Source organism: Lepidothrix coronata, unplaced genomic scaffold (genome assembly GCF_001604755.1).
Source record: "Lepidothrix coronata isolate B3197 unplaced genomic scaffold, Lepidothrix_coronata-1.0 Scaffold59, whole genome shotgun sequence".
Classification (NCBI taxonomy): domain Eukaryota; kingdom Metazoa; phylum Chordata; class Aves; order Passeriformes; family Pipridae; genus Lepidothrix; species Lepidothrix coronata.
The window spans coordinates 959619-986173 of NW_016690239.1; the positions used below are offsets into that span (position 1 = coordinate 959619).

The 26555-nt window shown below is 43.7% G+C and overlaps 1 protein-coding gene across 1 annotated transcript; it reads left to right on the plus strand.

Moving 5' to 3' along the window:
- The first annotated feature begins 590 nt into the window (after nt 1-590).
- Nucleotides 591-9181, plus strand: VIM (vimentin). Its single transcript, XM_017817208.1, has 9 exons — nt 591-1229; nt 1412-1472; nt 5466-5561; nt 5707-5868; nt 6368-6493; nt 7219-7439; nt 7529-7572; nt 7991-8076; nt 8560-9181. Exons 1-9 carry the CDS (start codon nt 688-690, stop codon nt 8599-8601), a joined length of 1380 nt encoding a protein of 459 aa, XP_017672697.1. The 5' UTR covers nt 591-687; the 3' UTR covers nt 8602-9181.
- The last annotated feature ends 17374 nt before the right edge of the window (nt 9182-26555 follow it).

Here is a 26555-nt window from a genome sequence, read left to right on the forward strand (position 1 = left end):
TTTGAACATTTGACAGCCCTTTGTGAATAGTTAGCATCAGTCTTTCCTGATCTTACTCTTTCAGAAAGCTCAGAAAGAAAGGTTCTCAGAAAGTTTCTTTTACATATATATATATATATATATATATACATATACCTATAGAGACGTTTTAATGGGTTAATTGGAGTATTTTGCCAGTCCTGTGACATAACATTAAACCTGCCATCCCCCCCTTGCATCACCGCGCTCACTCTCGGAGGGGGACAGCGAGAGACAAGGGGAAGCTCAGCGCGGTTTCCGCGGAGCCGAGGATGCCGCTGCCATCACCGCCGTCCTCCCCGGGCGCGCCGTGCCGGGGATCCCCGCGCCCCCATCCGCGGGCCACCGCCCCGCCGCGCCCTCCCTGCCACGTCCCGCAACCCCGGCGGAAATGTGCCGTCCCACGGGGCTCAGAAAGGCAGAGACTGCTGCCCACTCTCTCCCCGAACCGCCCCGCTCGCCGTCTTTGTGTCCGCGGCCACCGCCCCCTCCCCGCGGGCCGGCGGCGGGCGGGACGTGCCCGGCGGGGCGGGCCCAGCCACGGGCGGTGCCGCCCCATAAGAAGGGGCCCGGGCGCCGGCCACCGCCCTTCTTCGCCCGCAGTACGTTCGGGTTCCCCTGCTCTGCTCTGCTCCGCTCCCGGATTACAAAGCCCGCGCCGCCGCCGCCATGAGCAGCAGCACCAAGAACTCCTCGTACCGCCGCATGTTCGGCGGGGGCAGCCGCCCCAGCACCGGCACCCGCTACATCACGTCGAGCAGCCGGTACTCGCTGGGCAGCGCCCTGCGGCCCAGCACGGCCCGGTACGTGTCCGCCTCGCCCGGCGGCATGTACACCAGCAAGACGACGTCGGTGCGGCTGCGGAGCAGCATGCCGCCCATGCGGCTCCACGACTCCGTGGACTTCTCCCTGGCCGACGCCATCAACACGGAGTTCAAGGCGAACCGCACCAACGAGAAGGTTGAGCTGCAGGAGCTAAATGACCGCTTCGCTAACTACATCGACAAGGTGCGCTTCCTGGAGCAGCAGAACAAGATTCTGCTGGCCGAGCTGGAGCAGCTCAAGGGCAAGGGCACGTCCCGCCTGGGCGACCTCTACGAGGAGGAGATGCGGGAGCTGCGGCGGCAGGTGGACCAGCTCACCAACGATAAGGCACGCGTGGAAGTGGAGCGGGACAACCTCGCCGACGACATCATGCGGCTGAGGGAGAAGTGAGTGTGCTGGGGGGACGCGGGTTCGGGCTGCCGGCGACTCCCGCTGCCGTCCCCCCTCCCCGTCCGCTGGCGCGGAGGCGGCCCCTGAGCATCCCGAGCGGTACCGGGCCGGCAGGAGGCTGGGCGGGGGATTTGGGGGACCCCTCGCTCCCTCCTCACCGCTGTCTTGCCCCTTTTAGGTTGCAAGAAGAGATGCTTCAGAGGGAGGAGGCCGAGAACACCCTGCAGTCCTTCAGACAGGTTAGCGGGGGCTGGAGGGAGGGAGCGGTCGGAGAGGAGGGACTGAGGAGGTGGTGGCGGTGCCTGGGACGGAGGGTGGGACTGCAAGAGTTTGCTTTTCTCGCACAAAGAGATTCCGTCAGTTCTCACGCAAACCCTCCGTGTTTTCTTTAGGGGGATGCTGCGGTCTGAGGGGAGGGGAGGGTAACTATTGTCTTGCTTTATCCAAGTCTAGCCTGTTTTACAAAAAACGCTCCAACGTGGAATCACTTTCCGATCCAATAAAAGTGAAAGGGGGCCATCTGCTCGCTTGGCTGAAGGGTATTAATGGTTTCTATGGGATTCACCGTGGAATGCAGATACAGGCATTCTGGCAAGTGTGGTGGCAGCAGATTGAAATAATAGATCCCTTTGTGTCGGAGGGGAGGGCGCAGTGGGCTGCATTCTTACTAAATGTGTAATGGTGTGGGCATATTTCTAGCAAAATGTGTCTACCATGTATATCGTCCATTTTTTTATATAAACCAGAGCTCCTTTTTGATGAATCACTTTGGACAGTGCATCACTGGACAACAGTTTCAAATTTAAAATTTTTCATGTGGGTGTTGTCTGCTGACACGAAGTAGTCAATTTGTTCCTCGGGGTGAGGTCACAGCAATTGAGCCTGCCTTCTCTGGGTGTCTGTTAAGAAGATGGGATTTAATCATCTGTAAAACGAAGTTGTTAATTTAGGAAACAATTTACATTAGAATTTATTCTCTGTAGGATGCTATGATGTTATCCAGATAAACTAAAACCTACATGACAACCAGAACCAACTGTGCAAACAGTGTTCAAAAATTGTTAAGCTCAAGTTTTCACTTGTGCAAAACCATCTTTCAACTTGGATTAAGCTTTGTTTGGACTAGGAGATGTTTAGGAATGTGCCTTCTCAAAACAAGGTCTCTTCCCTAAAACTGCTGGTGTAAAACAGCATTGCTAGCATTCCTCCAGGCTGGAAGTGACTGCCCTTATCTCCAGGCAGCTGGGTACAGGCTGATTTTGTTCCAGAGCTCTTCATAGACATTAGTAGAAGTCACCATTCAGGAAATCACCACTTCATTGTCAGCATTTCTCCGGGCAAGACTTTTGACAGCAGTATATTTATAGTCCTTGAAGGATAGAAGGTGTCTCCATGAGATAATGTGTGGAAACTGAAACACCTATTCCCACTCAGAGCCTGGGAATTTAGTCTCCCCAGGCATTCTGGGGAAAGAAGTTTGAAACAGAACAATTTGAGATACTGCCTTAATTAATTAAGCTTATGGGTTTTTTGAGTGCTAAGCCAATTTAACATAGTGTGAAGTTCCATGCGGAAGCATTTAACTTAAGTTTTAGAGAACCTGATCTACTCTGATTCATTGCTGAATTCAGTTGAAGGTTGGCTTTTACGTGATCTTTCATCCTTAAATGGTGCACTTTATGCGTGTCTATATTTCAAACCAATTGAACTTCATGAAGACTCTAGGCTTTCAGGTGAACTTGGCTTTGTATGTATCTATCCCACACTCATTCTCCAGCTCTTCTCAGCACTTTGGAAAGGGGTCATTCAGGAGCTCAACCTCTAGCAGATCTGTGTGTGCAGTACAGTCAGAATTGGATCCATTTAACCTCCTACAGTGTAGCTTTTGCATAAGAAATGAAAATCGTTGTCTCTGGAAACTCTACACTAAATCCACTTGTGACATAACTTGCATGCTGATGTGTTTTATCTGAACAACAATAATACCTTGCTTTTCCTCACTAGGAAGGGTATGGTTAACATACAGGTTTTGAAAACTAAATCTGTTTCAGTATTGTTCTCCTGAAAGTGAAGTGAAATTCATAGAATGCTGAAGTTGAATGGAAAGCTGTTAGGCTTTCCATTGTTAAAAAAAAAAAAAAGCCCAGCTTTTTATTAAACCATTATATTCTTCCACTGGAAAGTTTTATACGTGGATTCAGAACACTTCAGCAGACATTTTGCTGCTCTGATGTAGCATCAAAATAACTTTCTACGAGACGGAGCAGTTGTATACTTAATTTTTTTAAAATAAGGTGAAAAAATATTTGAGCTTTTATTACCAAAAGCTGCCTGCTTCAGAGACGGTTCAACTCACACATACTGAATTCTAATTTAATTCTTCTCAGCAAAGATGTGATTTTACTCATGTGCTGAGGGGTGTACTGCATAAAAGAAATGTAAAAGTTCAGTGAGTTCTTTCCTTTGGGGCAAAACTAGCATTGCAATTAGTGAGAAAGTTATTGCAGTGTTGTCAACTACATTGGCAGCAAGGTCCTGAACCTATGACAAGACTAACAGGTCAGCTCCTGGCTAACCTGAGGTGTGTCTGAAGTAAACAGAGATGCTCAACCTGTGAATTATGTGGCTCGCGTTAAAGAATCTCGTAGGATAAAATCAGTGGGTACTCCATTTTCATGTTTCTATGACTTATGCTTTGTTCAAGCTACAAGTAGCTTATTCATTCATGTGGTTCTCCATCTAGGAAATACTGATACACTGAATCTTAATGATAGGGAATATACAAATGATAGCATATAGTAAAGCACATACAATATATTAAGTGTCTTCAGTTGAAGATTCTTTCAATTTATTTTAAGGTCCTAAAAATCCTGTAGATATTCAGTTGTTCAGAAAAAAAATGATTAGTCTTCAGGATGCAGATTTCTGTAAAATCCACTAGAAACGCTTGGGATATCTGACCGACGATGTTGGGTCATAGCCATGTAATTTTCTGCCAGAATGATCTTGAGGGTTTTTTGTGGGGAGGAGAACAAATTAATTAGGAAATTCCTTCCCTGAACAGAAAAACAGAGCCAGTATGAACTGTGGGGTGGAAAACTGGATTTGATAGAGAAGTTGTGGAATAACACATGAAAGGGGTATTTTGCTGGATAAAGAGAACAGAAGAATTCTTCTGAAGCAAGAACTTTACCCCAGAGTAGGAGTGATCCAAGGAATGGCTTTCTAGGAGGCTAAAGAAAACACTCCTTATTTCAAAGGTGTCAGAATGGTAAGAACCGCTGATTAGGAATTTTGGGCAATCCAAAATAGCTTTAGAGTAAGCTGTGAAAACCTGATAAGTTAATACCCTGTGAGCACAAGCATGCGACTGTGTATGTAACTACTGTGGAAGGAACAACCGTCCGCTTTGCAAACTAGTCGTCCTACACATTTAAAATGTAAGAAGTTACCAATCAATGTTTAGTCTTAAGGTATGTTTTTGAACTATTTCAAGCTACTCCCATGTGACATTCATGGTGTGTCTTCTGTTATGCCCTAAGTGAATTTTTTCTGTTGATTAAGATTATCTCTGTCCAGCAAAAAGTGGAATGTTTGCCAGCAACTACGAGGGTGTAGGCAATGATGAGTAACTCAATTTGCATTTATGCTCGTACCTTCTTTTTCTCAAGGGTGACCTGTTTGAACTGCTTGGAGAAGTAAATGCTGCAGTTCCTATACATACCTCACTAGCTTTTACAAGTATGTTTTCAGCTGTGGTCTGTGGACTTAAAGGGCTCTGTGGTTGGTCACCAAGGAGTCCATAAACCAAGCCCACTGATAGTCATGTAGGCACATGGGTTGCACTTTTAAGCCCTACTGGAAAGAATGGAAGTTTGTAAATTGGAAGACTCTTTCTCAGCGTAATCAAGCTAGAAGCACTTACTGCTGACTTCTGACTCAAGTATCTGTTTCATTTTCAAGCAGGATTTACCCATGATCTGTGTTTTCTTGATCATGCCAATATGCTGGCAAAGATGCATATGCTGTATAGTTCACAAAAATCACAATAAAGGTGCATATAATGGTTTCAGGCTGGGGTAGGAGATGGCAGAAGGGTTTCTTACAGCTTTTGATTTCTTATTTTCTTGCCAAAATGCTCAGATCAGTCTGTTGTATGCTGCTGAACTTGCTGTAAAAGGCTTTTCCAGCCCAGTTTTGTAAGACTGTGAATCATTCTTCTCCCTGGTCAGGATGTTGACAATGCCTCTCTGGCACGTCTTGATCTTGAGCGCAAAGTTGAGTCCCTGCAAGAGGAGATTGTCTTCTTGAAGAAGCTTCATGATGAGGTAAGCTGAATAATGAGGGCCTGTGTTTAGATGCTGACTGTCTGGCATGCAAGTAAGTTCTTTACTGGTTCTGTCCCAGAGTCCCTGCCTGTGTACGTTCTGTATGCTTGTGTGTAATAACATTGAGCGTCTGCTTCTCTCTAAGGAAATCCGAGAATTGCAGGCCCAACTCCAGGAACAGCACATCCAAATCGATATGGATGTTTCTAAGCCTGATCTCACTGCTGCCCTGCGTGATGTTCGCCAACAGTATGAAAGCGTTGCTGCTAAGAATCTTCAGGAAGCTGAAGAGTGGTACAAGTCCAAAGTAAGTGAAATGCATCAGGCGCTCAAAACAATTGTACATAACAGTTTAGCTGTGGCACTCGGTGTTCCCTCTACTGGACATTAACACAGCCATGACACAAAGTAATTTTTAAACTTGTCTGGGAAGAGTACAACTGAAAGCATTCTGTGCCATAAGTTAGAGCATCAAAATAATGGGTGCATACTTGGAGTCTTTCCTATGCTTGTACCTGGAAGCAGATGTTGGATGAAGTACTGGAGAAACAAGTGAGCAAATGGGTGAAAAAATGGTGAGAAAATGGGAAACATACAGGGTAGGGAAACAAATCTGAAAGTTTGCTACACATTCCAATTTAACAATTAGAAATAGAGAAGCATTCTAAGAGTAGTGCCAATATTTAAATGTTTCAGGTGTTAACACTTGTAACGACTTCAGTCGCTCCCAGATGCTGTGTCCACAAAAAGTCTGTTTCACCATTTCTGTTGAAGTGTTGTGCTAACCAAACTGGGGCTTTCCACAGTTTGCAGATCTCTCTGAAGCTGCTAATAGGAACAACGATGCCCTGCGCCAGGCCAAACAAGAAGCCAATGAGTACCGCAGACAGATCCAGTCTCTCACCTGCGAAGTTGATGCTCTTAAGGGAAGCGTAAGTAGAAGACAGTAGTGGTTGGGGCATTCTTCCCTTTGCAGCTTTAAGCACTGCACTGTAGTTTAGTTGTTGATCTAGATGTGAATACAGGTGATCTGCCATGCAGTACAGTAGCTTGTTAGTACTTTTTGAAGAGGATGCTATGGGCTTAGTTTACCTGCATGCGTGACAGTGTGCTGGTCAGATTGATACACTGAACTAGTCTTATTTGAGCTATAAACAATGAGTTCATTCTCTTGCTATAATATTCACTGTTTATGTAGCACTTTCTGGAAGTGTTTATGCATTGTCTGTCAGGTACAGCTGAAACCATAAAAAAAAAGCTGGAGGAGCAGTGGAAAGGAGGCACAGTTTTGCTGCTGCTAGAACCTGACTGCCCTAAAGGCTGTCTTGAAATGAATTTAACAGTCTTAAGTACACCTGCAGGCCCCCTCCCTGAGGACTGCTTGCATGCTGACTTGTACTGCATATGTTGGGTTTACTGTAAGGGATTGCTTTTCCACCTGGTAGAACAAGTACATGGCACACCTCAAATCGTGTAGCAGAATAACCCTCCTTGACTTTGCAAGGGGAAGATAAGAAGATGATAAATTTGGGATGTGCCTGGGCATTTTCAGAAAGGATGCTAATGTAGCATAACTTTTCTTAAAATGCTAAGGGTTTTGAGAGTGGGGAAGAGTGGCTGAACTGCAGCAGTGCTTGATTTCATTGTTCTCTCCCAGAATGAGTCCCTGGAGCGCCAAATGCGTGAAATGGAGGAGAATTTTGCTATGGAAGCTGCTAACTACCAGGACACTATTGGCCGTCTGCAGGATGAGATTCAGAACATGAAGGAAGAAATGGCTCGCCATCTGCGTGAGTACCAGGACCTGCTGAATGTAAAGATGGCTCTTGATATTGAGATTGCCACCTACAGAAAGCTGCTGGAGGGTGAAGAGAGCAGGTAATCACATACAGACACTTTCTAAATGCCAATTACTAGAAGACACTCTACACCAGTGTCTGATTTGATCCATTTCTTTTTTCCTTCAGGATTAACATGCCCATTCCAACCTTTGCTTCTTTGAACCTGAGAGGTAAGCTGTTTCTGCTACTTCAGTTTAGCCAGTTGTTCTGTCACTATTGAGAGGGGTTCGGATAGTTCCTTTTATGCTGGTTTTTGAACTTGTGTAAGTGCAGTTGGTTGTGAATGTTTTTCTTGGATATAACTACAATTACAACTTGCAATTACTTAACCTTGGATGGTAGAAGCTCTTGTGTTCCTGGACACTTGTTTAAAAATATCAATACATAGCAAGTGATTAGTTTAGATGCCTGCTGAAGGCGCTTTAAGGGCAATGGGGAGAAATGCAGAAGACTGGCTTATTCAGAGCCACATACTTCTTTGTGTACTAAATTGGTATTCTGAAAGTAGACACTAAAATCTATTACACCTCATTTCTTTGAGGAGGCCCTTCATCTAGACTATTGGTAATAATACACTTTCTTCTGCAGAAACCAACATTGAGTCTCAGCCAATGGTTGACACTCACTCAAAGAGGACACTTCTAATTAAGACCGTCGAAACTAGAGATGGACAGGTTGGTAGTAACTTTTAATTTTATTTCTGTCACAGCTGGTTACCTTAGTGCAGCCTTTATATTGCAGTAAATATTGAATAGAACAGAAACTGGCAGTTCAAGGTGTGTGACTTAACATACAGTTGTAGCAAACAGGCTTCCATGGAACAGTTCATAAAATTCTTATTTTATGGTTAAGGTTCTGACAGTTACCTCTGTATTGAATATTTAAGTTCACCTGAGTTAGCGGTTCTCAAAAGATTTCCTTAGGAAAACGTGGCAGCAAACAGAGGTACTTGTTTGGGGCAAGATCCTGTTGTCCGTCTTAAGTCAATAAAGCTTAAATGGTTTCTGCACAGTCTTTGCAAACTAGAACTTCTCATTTAAAAGTGAGAGCTGATACCCATTTGTTCACATTTTTGTGGTACTGCATGTTCCACTTTTAAGTCTAAAAAACCCCACTTCCCACTAAAACTTAATGCAAGTGCTTCTGTTTTTCATCAGGTTATTAATGAAACTTCCCAGCATCATGATGACTTGGAGTAGAGCTGAAGTGAAGATGCATACTTAATTAATGCAGGAGAAATTCTTACCAGCAAGATTGAAAAAGTCCATGTCTTAAAGGAAGAAACAGCTTTCAAGTGCCTTTCTGCAGTTTTTCCATGAGCGCAAGATGATTATGCTAGGAAATAGGTCTTAGATCTTGCAAACTGACTCTCCCTGAAAGATTAGAGTTTACAATGGAGTCTAGTTTACAAATAGCAATATCTTGTGCTGCAATACTGTTTTTAAGTATCAGAATTCAATAAAACTGCTTTTTTCCAGCACAGTATGAGCAACCTGTCGCTACTTCAATAAATCTTTGGAAAATGGCTCTTGATGTGTTCTAATTTGTTAACTTCATGACTTTCTGGAAAGCCATAACAACATAATGCTGGAATTACTATACGGTTGACATCTCTAGTACTGGCTGTGTGGAATGCTGTTTTTTCAGTTTAACTAGATAAACTGTCTTACTCATTTACTGCTTAGGTTTTGGAACCAACTAAATGGACTATAACTGGCAGATGCATAATGTATTATGATATTTCTTATCAATTGAATAAAATATGATACTTCAAGCTAATAAAAGTTAATCTTGCTTCCATATACTAGTTAACCCAGTTACTAAGAGCTAAGAATGCTCAAAATACCTTAAAACTTGGTTTTATAAAACATACTAGTTATGCAGCGGAGAAATAGTTCATGCAAACCCTTATCTCAGACAGCACCTTTGCAAGTTAACAGCTGACTTGGTATATTGACTTCATTTTCCAGGAAAGACTAGTTCCCAAAGGCTTGTCTATATTACAGAAGCTAAATGAAGCTTTCATATGGATTGGGGGTTAGGAGAGACTAACTTACCTTATTGCTGACTTGATTCTAGTATTTAAACTCCTTTTTAAAAACGGAGAGTCGCCATGCTTGGTGTTCTCTGCTGAACATCAGCATAAGTGCTGTAGAATGGGAAAGAGAAAGCTCCCATCTGGCTTGCTACAGTCTTATGGAAGGCAGAAGTGAAAGGCTGAAGTCCTCTGCGAACACCTAAATTCTCTTTTGCAGAGCAAGGAACTTCTCAAATTTAAATGTTTGAGACCACAGCACAGCCCCATGGAAGTTGTTATTCTGTTCTGCATCACTCCTGTAAAACCTGCCTCCTGTAAGCTTTTACTGAGGTAACAATTTTTGTGGAATGAGTAAAAGCAAATGAGTTGTTCAGTAAATATGTACAGCATTCAGTGCTGATTCAAGGTAAGGGTAGTAGTTCTGTGTTGTACAGGCACTCTAACAAGCACTTGGGAACTCATCTGTAAGAAAAACATACTATTACCCTATCTGATAGGGATGAAAACAAATTACTTCTTTTCAATCCTTATTAGCTCTTCCCTTGGCTCAAACTCAGGACTAACTAACTGGATGCAGTGCAGGCACTGGAGTGAGGGGGCAGTAGGAGTCTGCTTTTCCCATCTCTGTTGCCTGTAGCACCAGGTTAGGAGACCTGCAGCTAGGATGCTAAAAGAGAGGTGGGCAGTGTCTGGGATGTGCTGAAACCCTCTGCAGCTCAGACACACAACCTGTTGGTATCCCACAACCTGGGTGGGATACCTGGGGCCTGGTTGTGATAGCAGTTTACAGCTTTGAACCACCCAGGCAGAAGTGCTGAAGCTGTTCTTCACAGCAGAAAAGAGGCTAAATTTTCAAAGTGTGGTGCTGCTGTTCAGTGTTCACAGAGGACTTCAGCCTCTAACTTCCAACTCCTAGCAGGCCAGAGGGGAGTTTTCTCTTTCCTGTTACACCACAGTTGGGCTGATGTTCAGCAAAACATGCAAATCCATATGTGCAGCTTGGTGCTTTAGGTGCTTACCCAAGAGAAAAGTCTTGAAGCTGATCCTGTGTTTGTTCTGCTGACTCTTCCATGCAAAAGAGCCAGAAGTGACTCCGAGGAGAGTGCCTGGCATCAAGCCTCAGCTGCTGCTTGCTACAAAGCAGAACAGATTCAACCTGGTCCACAGCATGGTGAGTAGGATAGTCTCACTAAAAACTGAAAGAGTGAACCCAGCTTCTTTCATGCTGCAGAGACTACAGACACCAGGTTTTCTTCTACATCCAGAATGATTAAAAAATCTTGAACAAGCTTGCATGGGAAATGCTTTCTGTGAAAGTGACAGCTCTGGGCATGTGTAATATCTCATTTTGAACCCTTAATAGGCACAAGTGTCTACACCCTTTCAGGACAAGGGTGGGAAAAGAGGCTGATGTCCTGCCTATTGCAGACTACTGAAGTATTTCTTGATCTGGGTATTGAAAAGGTTGGGCCAATGTTTAATGTCATTTTTTACAGCTGAAGCAGTGTGGGAGCCCTGGTCAGTGGCACCTGGCAGCATGTGGGCAGGGAGAGCCAGCTCCACCAGGGGACAGTGGGGACCCTCAGTGGCTCTGGGCAGAGACCCACAGCACAGTGTGCTTTTTGAGATGCACACTGACTGCTGGAGGTTACCTCAATTGTGATAGTCTTTCAAATGTTGCTCTCCCTCTGCTGCCAGCTACCTGGCTCACTGCTTTCTGCTGCCTTTGATTGCTTCACTCAGTAGATAAAAGAAGTGACTCTATCAAGCACTGGCAGTGCAGCAAAGGAGTTATTCCTGGCTTTTCTGTGTTTGGGTTTACTCAGAGCACAGAGAAGCACATGGCAGAGCTTTCAGCCCTGGGAATAAATAGAAAAACAGAAATAAATAAACCTAGTTGTCAAGGGGATAGCAATATTGCAGGAAACCTCCAAAACCTGCACTCTGTGCTAGTGTGAGAGTATCCTCATGGTGGAAAGGAGAGCAAATGGTGACTGTGTAAACCTCGGTGTTTGATCTAGGGGCACCAGCCTCATGCTCACCAACAATTACTGAAAGCTGCTTAGTGTTGAACCAGCAGCTGACCTCAGAACTGCATTTCACATCCTGATAACTCCAGGCAGCAGCTCTACCAAGTGGTGCAGCCCGACTGATGGCTGGGCGCTTTTCCTGCCCTTCAACAAGCACCAAGAAGCTGCTCCTGTGAACTTCTAGAGTGACTACCTCCCAGTGTGTGAGCTGTTCCTACAGTAAATAATATTAATTCTCCAGATAACTAAGAATCCTCATGTTTAGTTTATTTTGCCTCATGTAGCTGGAAGCTTACTTTCCTTTCTTTTTTTTTAATAATCTTGCAAAACACAGACAACTGTTAACAGAGACTTGATATTCCAAGCTCTTGGGAACATATAGCTAAAAGCACTTCTGCCATCCAGTGGGTCTCCTTTAGTATACAGCAAATATACTCCCTCCCTCCCTTTTCTATTTCTTTTTCTCTTTTTTCTTTCTCTCTTTCTCACTCTTTTCCCCTCCTCTCATTCATCTCTCTGTCCGGTATTTCAGTGTTGAACACATATTTGGCTCACAGAATGCTCAGAGTTCTGGCCCAGCCAAAGGCTCTGGCCTTCTCTCTTCCCTTCCCTGTGGCAGCTCTTTTCAGCTGTTACATCTGTAAATGACTCTGGTGCTTTCACTGGTGGCCTACTGTGCTCAGTGGGAACATCTGTATTATTTAAAGTGCATGGAGGAAATAGTTACAAGACTGCTCGGAGGTCCTGAATGTTTACCTGTGAGGTTTAAAGAGCTTAGGACACTTTGGATGAAGCCGGATGGCAGGAAGGTGGGAAGCTGTCCATCAGGGCTGGTGGTGGGGGCATGGCATTGCTGCAGGATGCTGCCCCACAGGCAGACAAGTGCCCATGCACCTCATGCAAAGCCATAAAAGCACCTGAGGAACTTTCAGAAAACTGCTTACAGGAAATGACTCATCCTAGACTGTCGTTGGACCTCACAAATGAGGTCTGGGCTAATCCCACCATGTCAGGCAAGGTGCCCAGTGCTGCCTGTGATTAGAGCACTTTAGGGCTCACATTTAAAGTCCTATTTGCAGGTGCAAAATTCCACAGGTAAGTGGGTTACTGGGCGCTTTGCGACTGGTCTGTTCTCCCATTAGTCAATTAAAACATATCCTGTAGATTCTCAGTCACCTTTAGGCACCCAAGGAGAAACTTGTGACTGACATCCCTGTCATAGGGCCATTGGTGGCAGTCACCAAGGACCCAGGCTGCAGGGACACCACATCCTGCTGGAGCTCAGCTGGTGTTGGGAGGCTCCTGCTCCTGGCCAGTGTTTGCTTATACCAACTGGTGAAAGGGAAGGCATCTATGGGACATAAACTTCCATGTTTGAAGAGAATGAGCAGTTGAGTGGCTGGATAGAGAATTTTGCTGGGGCTCTAACAAGTATCAGAGATTTTAACTATAAAATCCTTCTACAGGGGAAGGAAAGCCTGGATAATACTGAAAAATTTAAAGTAATTTGCGTACAATAAACTGCTCTAAGGGACATTTACTTGAGTGCAGTCATGCATGCAGAATTAGAAAGTGCCAAAAATAAAATTACATCTTCAATCTTTATTTGGTCCCTTCATTCTCATGCATAAAGCTAAGGATTTCAGCTGCAAGTTCATGGACCTTGTTCTTGTGCAGTGTACACACCCGATGGCACTTCAGGAATCACCACTGCTCACTCCTAGAGCATTTCAGACCTGGATGTGTGTCCCCCCGTTTATCTGCTTTAAAGAGTCTGAATTTTTAATTGCCTCTAGAGTACCCTCTGCTGTTCTTCCTGGTTCTTTGCAAGACCCCTGCAACAGGTGGGTTATTGTCGACCCTGTTTCAAATGGGGGCCATGGAGCACAGCAGTGCTCAGAAGTGGAATTTAGCCTCAGGGGTCTGCTGTGAGGGCTGTTAGCACTGTGTACTTTTAAGACACTTGCTGTTTTCAGGTTCAGGTACTTTCACAGTTTAGATTTCAGAAAAATTCCTCACAAAATGAAGCCTGGGCATTATGGGTTACCACTGCAAAGCATAGTTCAAGTGAAATTCCCAGCTTCAGCCAGGAAGGCTATAGCACAAACAGGAAAAAAGATATTTCTCCAGCAGCATAGAAGCCTTAATTGTAGGACTCCTCTCTGCAGCATATTGCATCCTTCATTCCACTGTTCCCTTCTTCTGCACTATGGGCAGCAATGCTCTGGCTAACAGTCCCCTCACAACCCAGTCCAAGGCCATTCCTCAGGCCCATGAGCTGGTCAGAGGTAAAAGGTGCTTATGGGCTTCAGTCCGCAGCAACCAAACTCACTGCTTCAGGAAAGGGCAACTCCACAGCAGCCACATCTCTGCACAGTGGTGTGTCGTCCTTTCTGTACAAACACTTCAGCCTGACATTTCTTTTCCATAGACGTATTGCAGCTGTCTCCCTGTGGTGGGTGACATGAACTGCAAGGGGAAGGCAGCCTGTGTGGAGCATTTCTCCTCGCCGGTGGATCCTTGCCTCTAGTGAACCATGAGAGATGGTATGGCCTCCAAGGGAAAGATGCTGCTTTCCCCAAGAACTGCTCTGCGGTTATTCTCTGCTACTGGATGTGATTCTGAAGTCCAGGACGGTGTCACAGACTTGGCAGACAGCAAATAAAAACATGTTCAGCATAGAGAAGAGTGGTGGGTTGAACCCAGCCGGCAGCCAAGTACCTACACAGAGGCTTGCTGTCCCCGTCCCTCACAGTGGGATGGGGGAGAAAACAGAAAAAACAGAAGTAAGAAAATTTGTGAGCGGAGATAAAGACTGTATAACAGATGAAGAAAAAAGAGGGGGAAAACGCCAGGAAAAATAAAGGCAATCACACACTATGCCCCACTGGGCACCCAGACAGATGCCCAGCTGGTGTCCGAACAATGGCCACCTTGGAAGCCTTCTTCTTCCTTTGCCTCAGTTTTTATTGCTGGTGATTGAGCTGATTAAGCACGGCATTGCTTATGGAATGGCCCTTTGGCCAGTTCAGTTCAGCTGTCCCAACTGTCACCTCCAGTGTCTTTCCCACACCCAGCCAACTTGATGATGTCTCAGAGCGGGAAAGAAAAAGAAAGCTTTGATGCCTTGCAAGCACTGTTCAGCAATAGCCAGTGTGTCAGTGTGTCACCAATACTGTTTTAGTCACAAATCCAAAGCAGAGCACCCTAGGAATTGCTGTGAAGACAGTGAACTCCATCTGTACCAGACCCTGTGCATGAATCTTGGAGACGTTCAGATGGGTACCTGGCAGCAGGGTGGAGGCCATGTGTGAGGTCTGAGAATGACCCAGACTCAAAGTCCACGTTTTCCAAACTAGGGGAATGGTTTTAAGCCCAGATCTCCCAACATAAGACACCTTATAGATTTTATGGGTGTCCAAAAAATGTACAAGCTAGAAAAGCTCTGCCCTTTTATATAACCAGCTTTATTGTACAGGGAAAAGTGAGTAACATGGGGAGTTTTTGCTGGCTGAAGTGTTCCATGTCCAGAACAGGTTTCCATCCTAGCTAATATTTAAATACTGCAAAAATACCTTGGCTCCCACCTACTGAACACTATTACTATCATATTTTTAAAGTTTATTTTTCAAATTGGAGATGGCAATTACAAACATACTTTCTATTCCAGAAGTCCTTCTTTCATGATGCTTGCTGGAGTGCACGACAGGTTTGCTGCCCCTAGCTTTCCCCCTCAGCCTTTAGTGCCCTGCAGCTGGGCAGCTGTGGACGTGTGTGCCTGTACCACTCCTGCCTAACAGCATAAAGCACTTTCCCTGCTGCCTTAGGCTAAATAATATTGGACTGTGATCTAGGAGTGGTCTGAAGTGGGAAATTCTTGCATTGGTAGGATATGTGTCTATCCTGGCCAAACCCTGTTTGGTGTTCAGTTACTCTCAAAGTGACAATGTTGAGTCTTGTATTTAAACAGAATTTCTTGGTTTTCATTTCATTGCCCATTGCTACTGGACAGCACTGAGGAGAGCCTGGCTCTGTCTTTGGTATTCCTGCCATCAGTAGTTTATACACACTGATGTGATCCCTCTGAGCCTTCTCCAGGCTGAAGAGTCCCAGCTCCCTCAGTCTCCTCTACTCGTATGTCAGGTACTCCAACCTCTGCGTTGTCTTTGTGCCCCTTGGCTTGACTTGTTCCAGTAAATCCATCTCTCTTGTACTGGAGAGCCCAGAACTGAACGTGGCACTGCAGAGGGATCTTATCAGGGCTGTGCAGAGGGGAAAGATCACCTCGCCCAGAAAATTTAGCTTCATTATATCAAGTTATACTCAATGGTAATAAAAAGGATCCAAGAAAGCGATGACCTGGCAGATGGGAGGTGAAGTAAAGGCCAGAGCTCTAGACAGAGCTGTATGAACAGCCCGATTGGGTCAGACCGGTGATCCACTCAGTCTCCTACAGATCTTGCTGAGAAAAATGGTATAAGGAACATGGCTCCAATCCCTGGAATAGCTTTTATTTCAGGCAAATTAAAATCCAGGGGCTTTTTGTGTCAGTGGCTTTATCCAGACCATTGATGAAATTGTCTGACTTGATAAGAATAGTTTTTTATTTTTAGCTTCTAACAGCCTATATTTCGTAATATGACAGTATACCAGGGAAGAACATTTGAACATTTCTTTTGATTGTTTTATCCTTATTGTCTGATTATTTTATTGACTTTCTAGGAGTTCTTGTGTTATGAAGCATATAATTCTGTATTCAACCCCTCCATGTCACCCCTCATTTGACAGACTTCCCACCCCTAGAAATGTTCAAGGACAGGTTGGATGGGGCTCTGAGCAACCTGGTCTAGTGAAAAGTGTCCCGACCCATGTCAGGGGGGTTGTAACTACATGATCTTTAAGGTCCCTTCCAGCCCAAACCATTCTGTGATTCTGTGATTCTCTAGTAGCTCTCCTCCAGCACCTCTGCATGTTTCAACATTTATAGTGTCTTCTCATCAAGAAGTCATCCTGTAACCCTAATAATCCTCATCACTCTACTCCTCATTTTAGTTCTGCTACAATCTATTTAAAACAGGGTGACTTAAGACAACATGCAGTCTCCAAGACACGTGCATTGGAGCAACACAGAGTGACATAATGGGAACTCCTGTTTTGTGCTCAGTTACCTTCAAAGTAAGTAAAAATATCCTAGCTACTTTTTTGATCACTGCTCAGTACTGTGCTGATGTTTTCAGAAAGTTATCCACTGTGACTCAAAGATTTATTTTCTAAGAACTAATAGCTATGACTTTTTTTCCCCCTACTTTGCTGTCATTGACATTAAAGTTTCATTCCCTGTTTGATCGCCCAGTTAACCAAGACTGCCATACCCTTCTGCAACTTTAAGCTTGGTATTAATACTGATTGCACTTAATAATTTTGTACCAACTGAAAACTTTTGTCAAGCTCCCTGGCAGCCTTGGCTAGGTCACTGAGGATTGTATTGAATGGTAAAATCCAGTGTGTAAGTACTTGTGGTAGCCCACTGACAGCTTCCTTCCACAGTGAAGGCTCTCCATCATTTCTGTAACTTTCTGCTTTCTAGCCTAAAACAGGGAGAATATGCCCTCTTAGGGTATCTCTTAGGAATCTGCAGTAAGCGTTATGAAAAGTTTTTGACAAAAACCTTCCATCTGCTTCACCCTTACCCACAAAGCTTGTAAAATCCTATAGATGTTTCCACCAGATTCATAAGGCATGACTTCCTCAGGAACAAATGCATGTAGAATCCTCCTTAGCACATCTGCTCACACAGTTTCTCCTGATGTTGCCAGGTAAAAACATTAGATTTGTTGCTCTCTAGATTTCAGCATGACCCCAGATCCTTTTTCTGAGAGTCTGAATTTATACAGGCCATTGACTGTTCCTCTGACAGCAGATGCATTGCACTGCAAATTAGCAGTTCCATGCTGAGTTGCTACAGAGCTGTTTGATGGTTCCCATTCTGCCTTCTCCTTTACCTGTCAATGTATTGATTTGTTTCAAAACCTTTTCAGCTTGAGATTGTTCCTCAGCTGTCTCAGGGGGCTCCTTCACCTTTTTCTTAATGAGCTGCATTCATCCAAGTTTTTTCCTATGGCCTTATCTTGCTGATTAATCCTTCTACTTCTTGACTGTCTTGCTTTAAGCTGCTCTGAATTTCCAGCAGACATCATGGTTTTGATGTGTTTGAAAGTGTTTTTTTATTAGTAATTGGCCTCTTGAACTGGTATTTGGTCTATCCCACTAGAGATCGACTTTGCAATCGCTCCAAGGTCAATTAGGTGTATATATTAGGTGTATTGAAAAATTTCAATTTTCCTGGTTTCTCATTTGGACATGACTTCTCTCAGCTTCTAGTAGTTCCCTTCACTGTCCTTTCAAATTTGAGTGTGGCTTTTTGTTTGTTTCTTTGGCTGTGAATTTTGGGTTTTTTCCCCTTCCATTTTCTTCCCCTTCCCTTTCCCCTTCCCCATCACCTGCTGACTGATGCCCAGACTGTTCCTGAGCTGGAATTAGCCCCTCCTGGCCAACTCCCCCAGTTTAGACACTGGGCATGATGTCCTGGGGTGTGGAATACCCCTTTGACCAGTTCAGGTCAGCTGTCCTGGCCATGCTCTGTCCCAACTAACTGCGCCTCTCTCCTCACTGGGCATGAGACACTGAAAAGTCCTTGATTTAAGGGTAGTGCTGCTCAACAACAACCAACACATCAGTTTGTTATCAACATGATTCTCACATGGAATCCAAAACACAGAACTGTGCCAGATACTAGGAAGAAAATTAACTCTATTCCAGATGAAACTAGGATATAAAATGTCTCAAAAAATCTCATTGTGTTTAATCAGCATTTTCAATTTTTTAGCTTCTGGGGTTTGTTGGTTTTCATGTGAGGTTTTATTTATTTCTTTTGCTTTGTTTTGGTTTTTTGGTTGGTTTTTTGTTTTGTTTTGTTTTGGGCTTTTGTGTTTTTTGGTTTTTTTTTGTGGTGGTTTGTTGTTTTTTTGTTATTGTTGTTGTTATTGGTTTTTTTGTTTTCGTTTGTTTTGGTTTGTTTTTTAATTGCTGTCCACTTCTGATGAAAGCTTTATTCAAATGGACTTCCATGTAATTTTTCCTTCCTAGCTTTATTTTGAACTTTAGTACATGCAGCTGCTATATCCTCTTCACCACTAACCTCTCCACTTTCCTCACAGGCTGTAAATTACTTGGCGCTCTGTCCTTCGCAAGATCTGTTCTTAGCTTTTCTCTCCTTTAACCCATAATTCTCTAGCTGCCTTTTCCTGTAGGTAGTGGAGCTCCTATACACCTAATTGACCTTGGAGCAATTGCTTTGAACTTCATGGCATCTATTTCAGAGATGAAGAAAAGCTTTCTAATGAAAGCTTGCCATTTTCCCCCAACCTTATTAGATGGACTAATAAAATACAGGACCTCTATCCACAAACCTTGACTTACAATGTCATCAGATGAACAGGTACTGTAAGATGCTCCCCACACAGATTGGGAGGGAACAACTTCACCATCAGGGACTGTCCTACCTCCCCCAGACAGGGAACAGGTCAGGCTGGTGTGGAAGGATGGATGGGGCAGCCCTAGCAGGCACTTCCACCCCAAGGTTTCAGGCACCTCCATGGGTAAGGAGGTGCCTGATGTAGAGGGTGTCTGCTCTGATCAGGAAGAAAAAAGTAGATAAGGCCTTCCACAGCCTCACATTCTCTGGCTCTGGTCCTCATGGTGGACTTTAACCACACCAATATCTGCTGGAGGGAGAGCACACTCTTGGAGGGTCCTGGAGAGCACTGATGAAAACTTCCTGACCCAAGTGATAGAGGAGCCAGCAGTGAGAAGTGCTCTGTTGGACCTCACACTTACAAACAAGGGAAGGCTCACTGGGGATGTGAAAGTCAAAGGCTGCCTTGACTGCAGTGACCAAGAGATGGTGGAGTGAAGTATCCTGAGAGAAAACAGCAGGGTGAAGTCCAAGATCCCAACCCTGGCCTTTAGGACAGAAGACTTTGGCCTCTCCAGGGATCCTCTTAAAAGAGTCCCATGGCATAGAACCCTGAAGGGAAGAGGGATCCAAGAAAGCTGGTTGATATTCAACAATCACATTACTTATGCTTAAGAACAATCCATCCTAAAGAACAGGAAGTCAAGCAAAAATGTCAGGAGGCCTGTGTGGATTGTTATTGAGTTGCTGCCAAAACTCAGACCTAAAAATGAGGTATGCAGAAGGTAGGATCAGGGTCAGGTAAGCTGTGAGAAATATAGAGACGCCATCTGAGCATACAGGCATGGTTAGGAAAGAGCCAAAGCCACCTTGAGTTGAGTCTGGTAAGGAATGTCAAGAGCAACAGGAAAAGCCTCCATAAATATATAAGGTTAAAAAAGACCAGTGAAAATGTGGGCCTTCTGCTGAAAGGGGCAGGGGTTCTGGTGACACAGGACATGGACAAGACTGAGGTACTTTATGTCTTCTTCACTTAAGCCTTTGCTAGAAAGATACAACTTCAGGAATCCCCAGAGATCAGGGCGAAAGACTGGAGCAAGAAAGGTGTACCTTTGCTGGAAGAGGATCAGGTCAGATAATACTTAAGCTGACTGGACATACACAAACCCCTGACCCCTGACAGAATGCATCCCTGAGTGCTGAGGAAGCTGGCTGATGTCACTGTAAGGCCACCTTTAAGTGTTCCTTCCCTTTCTTCTGGTGATTTTCATATTTCCAAGCAAAACAACAGGCATCATGGGCTTCTCACAATAGATCAGAGTCCCTCATATTCCATATCATCAGCCTCCAGTTGGAGACTTGCACTTTACTGCTTTGCACGTTGAGATATGTTGACAATAAGGTAAGATATTACGTGGGTAAAATCCTACATAAATAAATTCTGCAGAGTTTATTTGCCTGCAGTCTGAATGGAGCCTGCAGGAGCTGTTATGGGGGTAAGAAAGAGAAGCAAAAGTGCCCAAGGACTGAGAAAAGACAGATTGGCACAGGCATGGATATAAAAGACTTGGAAAACCACTACTTTATGCATGAGACAAAGCAAAACACTGAGCTAGCCGTCTACCTTTGTTCAAGCTCCTTTCCATGTACACAAAGCAATTTCAAATGGAGGATTTGCTTTTTTGTATCTCAAATACGATTTCTGTTCATCCAAGAAGCCCTACCCCAAATGTACTGTATATCACTGGGGACCTGCTCCACACTCCAAATGTTTTTTTCATGTAATAAATACTTGACATTTAGAAAAATCGCTTCCAAATTTACACAGTGCAGAGCTCACAGTTTGAGATTACCCTCTAAACACCCTGAAGTGCCAGGCGCATAAATAAATATCTTTGCAAATAGATTCTCATGTATTAGTTTTGCAAGTGTATTTTCATTTCTTGGAAATGGGTGATTATTACAGGAAGACAGAAACACCTCTGGTTAAAGTTAAGAAAATGCAGGGAAAAAGCCAATAAAAAATGTTAAATTCTCTCCTTGATCTTTTGATCTGTTTTTATCTTTGTAATTTAAATTTCATGATAAAGGTACTCTGCATCTAAACTGTCCAGTTGTGCTTTATGCCATGGCCAACCAAGTATAGATCAAGTTGTGGAACAGCAGCAAGAGATAAACTGCAGTTTTTAGGGAGAGGAAATGCTGTCTGTCTGTAGGTCACACATGATCTCCATCATACAGGACATAAACAGATCTCAAGATGTACTATCTACCCCCATAACACTACTGGGAGAGGATCAAGCATTGTTGGCCACATTTTGCAGGGGGAATAATAGAGGACTAAGTGCTTGGCCATGGAAAAATCTGGGGACTGCTGTCTACTTTCACTACACGAAGATCGAAAAGATCCCTCCAAAGGCATCCTTCCCTGTTAACTGCAATGTCTCACCTCATTTCCAGCTGTATGGAAAGAGAGAAAAGATTCCTGATAGCCATGAATTGGTTGGCATCCCTTCTCACTATCACCTATGGATGGTTCCTGTGCTGCACAGGCTGGAGTACTGATGCAGTTAACGGTGGCATGCAAGGATACAACCTTAATCAGTGAGCAAGGGGATCTTTTGATGCCAAAAACTAAACCTCTTGTTCAAATTGGCTCTCTTTTGTCAGTGGAGGCATAAGAGCACTGTGATAGATGGGATAAAGGGCCTGTTTCTCACTACAGAAGGTGGCTGTATCAGCCCAAATGGTTACCCTGGGGCAGGCTGTATGGGCCAGGCTCTTCCTCAGTACAGGCTGAGCCTGAGCAGCCAAAACCACAAGGGACCAGGGATCCTTGGACATGTGCTCAGAGCCCTTGAACCCAGGGCCTTCAGCTCAAGGACTGTCTGTGTTTTTCCATGAAGTCCATGAGTCAGTAGCAGCAATAACCATGATGATTACAGACTTTTGTTTTGGTCTGGGTGTGCCACAACACTGTTTCTTGACCAAGTCAAAACTTTGGTGAAACTAAAGTAGTTTGATGCTTTTTCTGGCAAATGACAGGTGAAGCCGTGTGGAACATAATGAGTGTGAGTGTCCCTGCACAGAATCATGCTTTTACCACTGCTTACCTTTCTCTGAGTGTGGATATCCAGATTCAAGGACTACGCTGCCCAGTCAAGCTTCATGACATCCTCTTCATAGTGTTGTATTACACTGAGAACTGGCTATTACTTACCTCCAGTTTTTGGTTCCCTCAGGAAGATCTAGCCCATGGCTTAACCAAAGCCCTGCAGACTCACAGTTACTTTATGCCTTGCTAATGAATTTATCCAAGTGAAGCAGTGACAATCCCTAAGTGAAAGCAGTTTTACTTGCATTGCTAGATTGCTGAACTAAGCTAAAGCCAAAGTATAATCGGATTAAACTACTTTTAATGTATCTATTCAGGGCTGCACAACAGTTCAAGTATATAAATCCAATACTGATTTCTGTGAACATTTGATAAAGAGCTTTTACATTCTGATTAACTTTTTGTGACCGTGAAAATTGTTTTAGAGGTCAAAGAAATTATGTTCACTATGTTTGTTATTCGCATAGGTGAATCTATCCCTATTCTCTTTCAGAGAATCCTTATCAACCTAATCTCATCATATGCTATTTCTAAGTGATGTTATAGTTACTATTTCCCTGCTCACAGCTTTGTGTGAATAGGGTAGATGGTAGCTCAGTCTGGGATTGTATCTGCATTTCACCCATTCCATAGTCCCTCAGGGTGGAACACTGAATTATGGGCCAGCACACTGAAGAGGGTGGCCCAGCTAGTCACCCTACACTGTCTTCATAAGCCATGGAATCTAGGGCATGATTTATCACATCCCAAGGAAGACACCTAAAACAAGCCAGATGAGTTATACTCCACTTCTCACCAAGACCAAAAAGGGAATCCACAGTGGTGACTTTGAATTGCAGTGATGACACCTACATTCAGTTTCATGGAAACCACCTTTGCTGTCAGAATGCATCTTCTTCAGCACTGAACTCCTCAGCTGGGCCACATTACCCCCTCTTCCTTTTCTTTTCCCCTGGTCTGAGGTCACTTTGCAGTGATCTTTCATCTCATCTGATCTCTTGCTGTCTGACTTTTGAAATTAATATCCTCAGCAAATCATTCAGCTCCTGCAGAGCATATACAACACAATCAGTATAATTACTTCATGTCATACCTCAGTTGTCACTTCACTTTAATGGACTGCGAGTAAGATGAACTTGAAAAGTGCTCTAAGTTAATGTTCTTAGAGTTTCTATTTTAGACTCTTCTGAAAAATGCTAAATATATTCAGAAAAAGAGATTTCATTCTAGAAATTATTATCTGTATTGCAGCAGAGTGAATAGGGCCAACAGAGTTCAGAGCTCTATGATTAAGGCACTGTAAAAGAAACATTCAATGTAGATTGGGAAAGTGCAGGACAGGAATGATGGTACTGATCTAATAAGTGAAGGGTTTTATGATGTAGAAATTTATATAAAAAGTAGTCACCCTGACTGTGAAGTAGACTCCTGTACTTATGGATCATGGGGCTGGGCATACAAATCTCCCTACCTTGAACTGGAGACTGGTTGGTGAGACGAATCTCAGGCTATTTCCTTCTGCCATCTTGCTCAGCCTTACAGCAAGGTGAGATGCACAGGGACACTGGTAGACCTGTGTCACAGCTGCTAGTTCTGCCTCTCACTCTGGCCCATTCAGTGCTTCAACATGTCTGGCTTTTTAAAAAGAAGTTATTTTATACTATCATTTGATGGAGATCCAGCTTTAAACTGGAGATCTTAAAAATCCTGTATTTTTGAAAAGAGAACCAATTAATTTAAAATCTATCTAGGGTAAGAATCCTTTTGCTTCTCTTTTATATCACAATCCAGCTTTAGGACATTTACTGAGGCAGCATGCTGCCACCTGCCTCAACTCCTTCCTCTCCTACAGGTGATCAGACCCATCATTGCTACATTCCTAGCAGGAGTCCTAGGCACATCACAGGGCTGGGTGGGGGTCAGTAGCAGCCCACAGGCAGGAGCTGTGCCTGTGTTTTGTTAGAGGGCAGAGAAAGCAGGAGGCTGCAGCCCACTCTCAGGGTCCTGCCTGGGCTCACAGCAGGTTTTGCACAATGCATATTGTTCAAGGGGAAGTATCAGTATTAGAGGGGCAGTTCAAATTGAGGGACCTTTTCTGAGTGATTTTACTCCATTAAAACTCCACACATGTAATACCAGAGCAATGTTTGTCCTTACAAAGAAGATTAAAAGCTAAAAAGATGTCCCTGCAGGTTTGGAGTTACACAAGCAGAACTGCACTTAGAATTCAGTCAGATTATTTTTGCCCTACAAGTCTCTCAAATTACCTAATAAAAGTAATTTCAAAGATGAAAGTTATTCCATTTCTAATGCTTATATCTTTTCCCAGCACATCCAGCATTTCTTCCTCCAACAACAGTGGTAGGATGTGAGCTCGTGGAATAATTCAGCTTTGCTTGCCTGGGCTGTAGAAAACAGACAGCAGCTTAAATTCAGTCCTCAGTGGGCTCTCTCTTTTATCCCTTATGTGATAAAAGATCTGCATTGCTATACTTAAAAACTAATGCTTTCATTATGGTATCTCCATTAACCAGATGGTTCCATCTATCAGTCTGCAGAGGCCATGAGGCCTTAACATTCCTATTCACTATTAATTTGCTCTGGTGCAGTGAGAATGACACAGACACTTGATACAGGATGGGAGAAGCAAGCTAAAACTTAGCTGTGTATCTCAAAACCCAGGCACATGTAGTAACCTGAACATGGGCATACTGAGATTTGTGAGAAGGAGGCAATCTCCCCTCAGTTTTTAAAATTCTGACGACTTCCTCAGCCCATATGTGTATTTTTCCAGCTGCTGGCTGTGCTGTGGTTGTGACTCCAGCTTCTCTAGTCCACTGCATGGCTTTCAACTTGTGGAGTTTGGACGTTCTCTTCTCTTGGACTAACCCAGTGCCCTCATGTTTTAACATCTTTACATGACACTTTTTGCCTAACAGTATTTTGAGCCAAGAGGAAAACCCAACCTGGTCTTGGACAATATTGTTGCTCATGGGAACATTCCTTCTTAAGCCCTTCTAACACCAGTGACCATGTGTTTCCACAGCAGGAGTGCCATCTTGATGGGAGATGCTCTGCCTCTAGGAGAACAGTTTGTGCTTGGTGTAATCCAGAGGTACAACAACTGCTTGACAGGCACAACCTCAGTACACAGTGGCTTTCCTCCCACTCTCCTCTTGCCCAGCTGCCTTTTCCCAGACTGCTCCCCTTCTAAGCAAGAGATGAGGAAAAGGCAACGCTTTGTCTAGGGCAGCACTCAGTTATTCTGCATTTGGACCAAGCAGTTCTGATCACCAGGCAGTGCTGCTCTGTCAACATTTGTCTGTTCATAAATATTTGAGATGGCTAAGCTCAATCTAAGACATCTACTTTCCACAGCAGAAATCACACTTCTGCTTTAGAAACTGCTCTGAATATGAGCACACATTTGCATCTGCATCACTTATATATGCAATTCCAGGTGTCAGCACAACAAACAAAAGAAACCTTTTGATTTTGATCATCTGTAAAAGACTCATACACTATGGGAAGGAGGGAGGCCACAGAGATCCAATCTTAATCTTTGGGCAGAAGTCACTTGATTGTCTGTGAGGCCAAATAAAAGCTTTCAGTTCTAACCCTCTGTTCCGTCTGCAATAAAATTTGCCAATTGCAGCTCAGTCCCTAGAGGGCCCTAAAGGATAATAGTCCTCCTCACAAAACAGCTGCATGTACATATTTGACCTGATTTAATGAGGCAGTCAGCTTCTATTTGGAGAAGTCGCAGTAAGTAGCACAGAAGTTATACGGCTGCCTTCTGTTCAAAAGTAAAAAGTAAGTGCTTGGAGGGAAAATTCTTTCTCTGAACTTTATCTGTTTGAAATTCGTTCACTGTAAGTATCTGTGTATGTGACCAAAACCTATATTAAGAAAAAAATCCCACATAAGCCACTAAAACATGTGTAGAAATCTACTAGATACACATCTATCAGACATGTATTCATGGTATTTTGCATGAAAAACTTTTGCATCAGTGGTTTTAACATTTTCCATTAATCATTGTTTTCAAAATGTTCAGTTATTTTTAGAGATAGTTTTCAAATTTGTTTGGTTCCTTTCCTCATTTGATTTTTCTTCAATAAATAATTTCTGAAAAGTATTTCAAGTCATTTGAAGTAACAAGAGAAGATGGTTAACTGTGTTGCCATTCAAGAACAGGAAAGACTGAAATCACATGGAGATATTACTTAAGCAACAGATACTTATACACGCACCAGTGCCCCAACCCCCTCCCCTATACCTGCTTTTAAGCACAGTTTGCTTTTTTCCTTGCACAATTTTAAGGAACTGTCTGCCTTCCTACTGTCAGTTGCTAATACTGCTGCAGAAGAATCAGACTAATGCATTTTCTGTGCTGCTGCCTCAGAAGACTGATTTCTGATTGTTTAGTCACAGGAGTTCACAAAAGAATAACACCCCCACAATTATGCCTAATAAGTCTTTATTTCCAAACAGAA